General features: G+C 49.1%; 1 protein-coding gene across 1 annotated transcript; it reads left to right on the forward strand.

Moving 5' to 3' along the window:
- Positions 1-1,643: 1,643 nt before the first annotated feature.
- CNGA2 (cyclic nucleotide gated channel subunit alpha 2) lies at positions 1,644-6,823 on the forward strand. The gene is made up of 6 exons (XM_045820501.1): positions 1,644-1,753; positions 1,970-2,062; positions 2,697-2,867; positions 3,994-4,101; positions 4,955-5,061; positions 5,418-6,823. Exons 1-6 carry the CDS (start codon positions 1,644-1,646, stop codon positions 6,821-6,823), a joined length of 1,995 nt encoding a protein of 664 aa, XP_045676457.1.
- The last annotated feature ends 873 nt before the right edge of the window (positions 6,824-7,696 follow it).

Here is a 7,696-nt window from a genome sequence, read left to right on the forward strand (position 1 = left end):
CTCTTCTCTACCTTTACCCTTCATTCAATGTAGTATAGCCCCTCTTAATCTTTAGGCTTCCAGAAGGCTAGCCCTGAAAACCTGATCAATATGAGTGGCTTCAGCTTTGTTTGTGTTGCTTGGATATTTCTGTCTCCATGGTCGGCTGCCTCTAGGGCCCAACCATATTCCTCTTTCTCAGGTGCCCTTATTATAATCCCAGTGCTGTAGTCCCACAGAGAGCACCAGGTGAACATCTCTGAGGCTGTTTGTTATTACCACTCACCACAGAGGTCAACATGCCTGTTATTGTCATGGTGACAGCTCCAGAGGCTGGAACAAGCTCGGGGAAGGTGCGCCAGCAACAGGGGCCACAGGCAATCTAGTGCATGTGCTGACCACTTCTGACCAAATCTGGTAGGGCATACCAACAAGCCTCAGCAGGGAAGAGCTGCTGTGAGTCTCTTTTGCTCCAGCCTACCTGACTTCATGACAGACACTTTGGAACACAATCTTCTGTCTCTCTTCTGGCTTTTTCCCTCTCAAGCTGCTTCTTCTCAGTCTGTTTTGTAGAAACCACCTACTCTACTCTGCCCTGGATCCTCACTCTGTATTATTTTCCTGCATGATCCCACCCACTTGCTCTCCTTTGATCCCCACACTCAATCCTTCTCTGAGTGCTGTTCATTCTCCTTCCTAAATATTTTTCCATTCTGCCCTGTGTCAGGCTTCAGTGGCACCATCTTTCCAGCCTTCTCCCTATCCCTCATTTCTACTCTTGCTCCCCCTATAATCTAGTCTCCATGTAGCAGCCACATGGATCTTTCTAGAATATAATGCTGTCCTTGTCATGTTCCTGATCAGTCCTTCCAAGACTCTCATATCCCAAAGGAAAGAGTCCTGACTTGGACCCCTGCCCAAGAATCCTATTGGAGCTCTCCCTTCCCTCCTTCTCACTCCCTTCCCCACCCATGGGGCTCCTATCTGTTCCTCAGCCTGAGTGATATTATTTCAGGGTGGTGGAGTGAATGATACTTGAGCTGAAAGGAAGGAACCCCAGAGACCATGCCCCTGGTTGAAAAAGTCAGTGAAAAATGGGACTCCTACCTGAAGAGCATGAGCTCTGGGAAGGTCTTTGGTTAGGAGAACCATAAAGCACTGGTTAAAGAACCATAAGTCAAAGAGATACATCTCCTCCTGTGGAGCAGGAGTTTGGGGGTAGTTGTTGCTCTGGAGGTGTTCAGCAGCCAAACATCTGCAAAGATGTTCGTATGCCAAACATCTGCAAAGGCAGAGCACCATAGATAGCTTAGTTTTCTTCCTTGTTTTGTATTAGCTCTGATAGTTCATATGTCAAAAATTTCAATGGAGTAAAAGAAAAACACATTTTGCAACTTAGCACCATTTGCCTTTTCAATGATCTATCAGAGTGGGAATAGCACTATCATCTTCTTGGTGCTTGAACCCTGACATTTAGACAATGCTGGGTCCCCTTGCCCTGAACTGCCATAGTAGTACCCAGAGGTGCTGGTGTTTGCCAGATGGGCCCTGGTTCTCTTTTCACTGCTCTGTTGCAACTCTGACTTATATGGGTGCCAGAGTCCTTTGTGACATTCCTCTTTGCCCTCTCCCTGGCAGGTGAGGGTCCCAGTTGTACATCGAAGATGACAGAAAAATCTAATGGTGTGAAGAGCTCTACAGCCAATAACCACAACCATCATGCACCTACTGCCATCAAGACCAATGGCAATGATGACCAGGGGACCAGTAGCAGGTGAGTCTCCTGAAGCTGAGTCATATCAGAGATGGTCTTTAGGCTGCTACTTCCTCCAAGCTCTGCCTCATTGTCACAGAGTAAACAATCTTTGACTCAAGAAGACATCCTCTAAAGGAACCATGGAGTGTCTAGGCGCCTCGCAGGAGGAGACAGTGCCAATAGGAAACAAGGTATGCTCAGGGAACCTTTCGACAGCTGCTTCTTCCTCTGTAGGCCACAGTCTGCGGCTGAAGATGACACATCCTCAGAACTGCAGAGGCTGTCAGAGATGGATGCCCCCCAGCGGGAGAGAGGTGGTTTCCGCAGGTGGGTTCCACCACAGTCCTGCTGTTACACCCTCCCACCCTTGGGGTCTGTCAAAGTGGACACCATGGCTCTCCTTCTTTCAGTCCCACTGGGATTTTCCATGAAGACATCTGGGAAGTGCTATCAGTGCTGTCATTGCTTAACTGTTTTCTCCTGAGGAAGCTTATCTGAATAAGCTTGGAGTGGCCAAAGGAGGCTTCCTTTTAGATTTGCTTGTCTCAGTATTACAGGGGAGGGATACTTCCCAGCAGAAGGGCCTATGTACAGGGCCTTGAGGCCTGTAGCCCAGGGCTGTAGGTTTTAAAGGGAAATCAGGAAACTTGGAACAACCTTCCTCCTGGCCTGTCCTCCCTTAGGACAAACTCCATCTTGCCTTGGAGACCTCTTATTTGTTTTTCACAACCAACTGAGATGGCACCTCTTACAGGAAGTCTTCCCCTTCACCTCAGGCTGCATTCTGAGTCATGACTGAGCCCCATCTACCTGCTCTCAGCCCTGGCCTTGATTCCAGTTCTTAGCACTGGGAAATAATGGCCTGACCCATTTCCCATCTTGTTTATCAGACACCAAGCTCTTGGGCATAGGTTCTGAACACACAATTCTCTCTGGCTCATAATCCCTCTCTCACCTCTAGGATCGTCCGCCTGGTGGGGGTCATTAGAGACTGGGCCATTAAGAATTTCCGCGAGGAGGAACCAAGACCTGACTCATTCCTTGAGCGTTTTCGTGGTCCTGAACTCCAGACCGTGACAACACAGCAAGGGAATGACAAAGGCAACAAGGACGGCGAGGGCAAGGGCACTAAGTATACCTGTCCAGCCTGTGGAACTGGAAGGGCTCCCAAGCATACAATTGGAGGGCTCAGTGGGGTTTCTTATGTCACCAGCATGGGCAGACTGGGGTCTACACCAAACCCTGCCATGGCAGGGAAAGGGGTGGGCAGAGAAGACCTGCTATAGTTTTAACTCTAGAATATTTCCATTGTCCCAGCCAACAGTTTTTACAACAGCCAGTGGCCAACTTGCCACAAGAGCCCCTAGTGGCTTTTCTCACCTAAGCTCCCCCTTGCCAAGTATCCTCTCACTGCTCATGAAGCAAGTAGCAAGAGCACCTGCATGTAGGCAGGGGGAGGGCTCAATTGAAGCCTCTGTTCCAGCAGTTATAGAGAAGAGCACTATTATGGACTACTGTTGAGAGTGTTCCCATACCAATGCCAGTATGGGTGCAGAGTTGGGCCTTTAAAGAGATCATGCTGGAGACCCACTGGCAGGGAAGGCCTAGGAACAATTCAGCAGGACAGGGTGGGGAGAAAGTAGAGCTGGAAGGTCTGTTCTCAGAAGAATGAGCAGGTGATTGTGGATGTCTGGCCAAGCCGATGTTCCTCACCTCTGGCCAGTGCATTATAAGAATTCTTTCCAAGGTGGGATACACCATCTGGGAAAGTGATTTGGGGGCTAGAGATCAAGCAGTAAATGGGGATGAGGGGGTGGGGGACATGGGGTGGGAAGGAAGCACGTGGCACTCATTTGCTTGGAGTTCCTCTCTCTAATTCCAGCCCCCAGGAGGGTTGTAGGAACAGGTCCTGAGACCTTATTACGATTCTGTAAAAGTCCCTCTCTAGGCTCTGAAGCCCAACCCAATAATAGCACTGTCCCTTCTCATTCACTCTGGACAAGGGGGCCTCCAGAGGTATGGGAGCCCATGGGCCCATTGGAGGTTAAATAAGAGAAAGGGTGTCCTTTGCCCATCTAAGCTCTTCTCAGATTCCTAGCACCAGGTTGTGGTTCCCTGAGAAACAGGGCCATAAGCCAACCTATCCATCATCCTGCATATCCCCTTAAGTATTGCTTTTTAGGAACCCTTGAACTCTAGGAGTAGGGGTATTACCACACTGGGAGCCTGGTCCCCAAGCCTGGCCTTTGTCTCCTCAGGAAGAAATTTCAACTATTTGTCTTAGACCCAGCTGGGGACTGGTACTACCGCTGGCTGTTTATGATTGCCATGCCTGTCCTCTACAACTGGTGCCTGCTGGTGGCCAGGTGAGTAGAGAGAGTCTGGGAAGGGGTAGCCAAAGTAGCCCAGAGTCTACAGGCCCTGGGGTTGAGAGCACACTAGTCCTAGCTGTGGACATAGAACTTATCCCAAGCCAGCCCTGTTTCTGGATTCCCTGCTTGCTTGCCTATCGTACCTCCTTCTGCCCTGTTAAAGATCCCTTTGATTTAATATGCTACCAAAGCCTTATGTCTATCTTTTTATCCTTTTCCCTGGCATCTGTAATATGTTCCTACTTTTCCATTGCCACCAATACTGTCCTACCTGAGGCCACTCTCCTCTCTTCTTAGCACAACTATAACAGCCTCATACTTCTTTGCAGGCACTCTTGCCCCTACAGCTTATCCTCCACACTTGCAACTGTGGTTGATAGGAACTGGAATTTGATTATGTCATTCCCTCCACACAAACTTGTCAATGGCTCCCTATTGCCCACAGGATGAAGCTCAAAGCCCTCAGGGTGGCCTTCAAGGCCCTCTGGACCTGGCCTTCTCTCTAACTCCACCTTCTGGACACACCCAGCCCCATCATTCACTATTTCTGGATCACAACATGGTGCTTCCTCAAAACAAAATTTCCTCTCCCAGTTTTTAGCTTATGGAGATTCTTCTCGTAGTCTCAGTTCCAAAGCCAATCTCCACATTAGCTTTCCCTGACAGCATTTCCCACCCCACATATCTCCCAACCCACTCACTCATTAAGCAAGGATTTGACTGACCACTAGGCTGACTGTGACTCATCAGTTCCCCTGGTTCCCATCCCATGCTCTGCACTCAGTTGGGGTCCTCTAGGGGCCCTTGGATAGCTTTGAGGTTACAGCCTAGCCCTGTTTTCCTATAGAGCCTGCTTCAGTGACTTACAGGAAAGCTACTACCTAGTGTGGCTGGTGCTGGACTACTTCTCAGATGTGGTCTATATTGCAGACCTCTTCATTCGATTGCGCACAGGTAAGTAAACAACTGAGATGAACAGGCAGAACCATGACCCATATGTCCAAAGGCCTGAGTCCAAAATTTCAGGAAACTATCTTAACATAGTGATAGACTCAAGTACCTGGCTGGGACTTAGGTTAGTGCCTGCTCCTTTTTGAACCTCTTGGTCCTCCCATGCTTAGTGAGGTACAGACCAGGGGATGTTCTGTTAAGGTACTTCTGGTTAGCCTTGCTTTGTGAGTTTCCTGTGGGAACTCAACCCTTGGGAAGGAGGGTTGGATGAGCAGTTGTCCCTTGCTGAGTGTTAGCCCATCAGGAGGGAGAGGCCTTAAAACATAGGTGATATGTTTCTGGGCTTGCATCTCTACTAGGTTTCCTAGAACAGGGGCTGTTGGTCAAAGATCCCAAGAAGCTGCGGGACAACTACATCCATACTCTGCAGTTCAAGCTAGATATAGCTTCTATCATTCCCACAGACCTGGTCTATTTTGCTGTGGGCATACACAGCCCTGAGCTTCGTTTCAACCGCCTTCTACACTTTGCCCGTATGTTTGAATTCTTTGACCGAACTGAGACACGCACTAGTTACCCCAATATCTTCCGCATCAGCAACCTGGTTCTCTACATCTTGATCATCATCCACTGGAATGCTTGCATCTACTATGCCATTTCCAAGTCCATTGGCTTTGGGGTTGACACCTGGGTTTATCCCAATATCACTGATCCTCAGTATGGCTACTTGGCTAGGGAATACATCTACTGCCTTTACTGGTCTACACTGACCCTTACTACCATTGGGGAGACACCACCTCCTGTAAAGGATGAGGAGTATCTATTTGTTATTTTTGACTTCCTGATTGGTGTCCTTATCTTTGCCACCATTGTGGGAAATGTGGGTTCCATGATCTCCAACATGAATGCCACCCGAGCTGAGTTCCAGGCCAAGATCGATGCAGTCAAACATTACATGCAGTTCCGAAAAGTCAGCAAGGAGATGGAAGCCAAGGTCATTAAGTGGTTTGACTACCTTTGGACCAATAAGAAGACTGTGGATGAGCGGGAAGTTCTCAAAAATCTGCCGGCCAAGCTGAGGGCTGAGATAGCCATCAATGTCCACTTGTCCACACTCAAGAAAGTGCGCATCTTCCAGGATTGTGAGGCTGGCCTGCTGGTGGAGTTGGTATTGAAGCTTCGTCCTCAGGTCTTCAGCCCTGGGGATTACATTTGCCGCAAAGGGGATATTGGCAAGGAGATGTACATAATCAAAGAGGGCAAGTTGGCAGTAGTGGCTGATGATGGTGTCACTCAGTATGCCCTGCTCTCAGCTGGGAGTTGCTTTGGAGAGATCAGTATCCTTAATATTAAGGGTAGCAAAATGGGCAATCGACGCACAGCCAATATCCGCAGCCTGGGCTACTCAGATCTCTTCTGCTTGTCCAAGGATGACCTCATGGAAGCTGTGACTGAGTACCCTGATGCCAAGAAGGTCTTGGAGGAGAGGGGTCGAGAAATCCTTATGAAAGAGGGGTTACTAGATGAGAATGAGGTGGCAGCCAGCATGGAGGTGGATGTGCAAGAGAAGCTCGAACAGCTGGAGACCAACATGGAGACCTTGTACACTCGCTTTGGCCGCCTGTTGGCTGAGTACACAGGGGCCCAGCAGAAGCTCAAACAGCGCATCACGGTTCTAGAAACCAAGATGAAGCAGAACAATGAGGATGATTACCTTTCTGATGGGATGAACAGCCCTGAGCCAGATGATGCTGAAAAGACATAAGGGCTTGGGCCTAACTGCCTCTCCAACCTTGGCCTTGACCCCAGGAGCTAGAAGAGCTGTGTAGGTCTTCAAATTTGAATACATTATCCCCATGTCACCTTGAATTCTCCCTAAAGCCTCTCTGTCACCAGGTTTTTGGCTCAATCACCCAAGAGCCCTCCTCTAAGTCCAGCTAACAGCTAAGCTTTTGCACAGTCAAGACTGTGTTGGCTTGCTTTCCAGGAGCTTTAGCCTGTTCCAATCTGAAGAAGTGAGAGAGGAGCAGCTGAACTTTCTTCAAGGGGCCTCTCCTGGGACTGGGAACCTAGGCAATAATCTTCTCTGAAGAAGCCCATCTGCAGATGGAATGGTGTGCACTCTGCTGCAGCACTCTCTTATCTCTGGGCACCTTTGCACCTAGCCACTTCCTGCCTTGCTCTGGCCCTTGCCTTTTCTAATATATGTTCTGAATATCCCCATTCCCATGCACATGTATGTAATTTAAACAGTGGTTTTAGACATTTAACACAGGTACCAAGTGTCTGTCCCCTAAAGCAGGAAAAGGGTGTGAAGCGGGTAGGGAGGAGGGTGCTCACTTAGGGATGCCTCTCCCTGCCAGGCACTCCAACTCCTGCTCTATTGATCTGTCTATCTGCCAGCCAAGAGTGAAATTTCCACAGTCTTCTCTGGACCAGAGAGATGGTGATGCTTCTAGCTTCTGGTCCACTCCAGGGCAGAGAATGAGGAGCAAGGTAACTGGCAGTCAGCTAGCAGGCAATGCCACCAGGAGGAAGCATCCTGGAGCTCTGGCCATCTCTCTATGCAAAATATTCCAAAGAGGCCCTGAGGGCTGGTGGTGGGTGGGAGACTCTTCAAGCCAATATCTGCAGTAGA

Source organism: Phyllostomus hastatus, unplaced genomic scaffold, assembly GCF_019186645.2.
Source record: "Phyllostomus hastatus isolate PE091 unplaced genomic scaffold, TTU_PhHast_1.1 phas_scaffold_397, whole genome shotgun sequence".
NCBI lineage: Eukaryota > Metazoa > Chordata > Mammalia > Chiroptera > Phyllostomidae > Phyllostomus > Phyllostomus hastatus.

Bases quoted from the DNA above. Each gene is read 5' to 3' on its own strand.
- CNGA2 (XM_045820501.1), top strand. From the start codon at position 1,644: ATGACAGAAAAATCTAATGGTGTGAAGAGCTCTACAGCCAATAACCAC. The intron at 1,754-1,969 runs GTGAGTCTCCTG...CTTCCTCTGTAG, and splicing joins GACCAGGGGACCAGTAGCAG to GCCACAGTCTGCGGCTGAAG. The intron at 5,062-5,417 runs GTAAGTAAACAA...CATCTCTACTAG, and splicing joins CTTCATTCGATTGCGCACAG to GTTTCCTAGAACAGGGGCTG.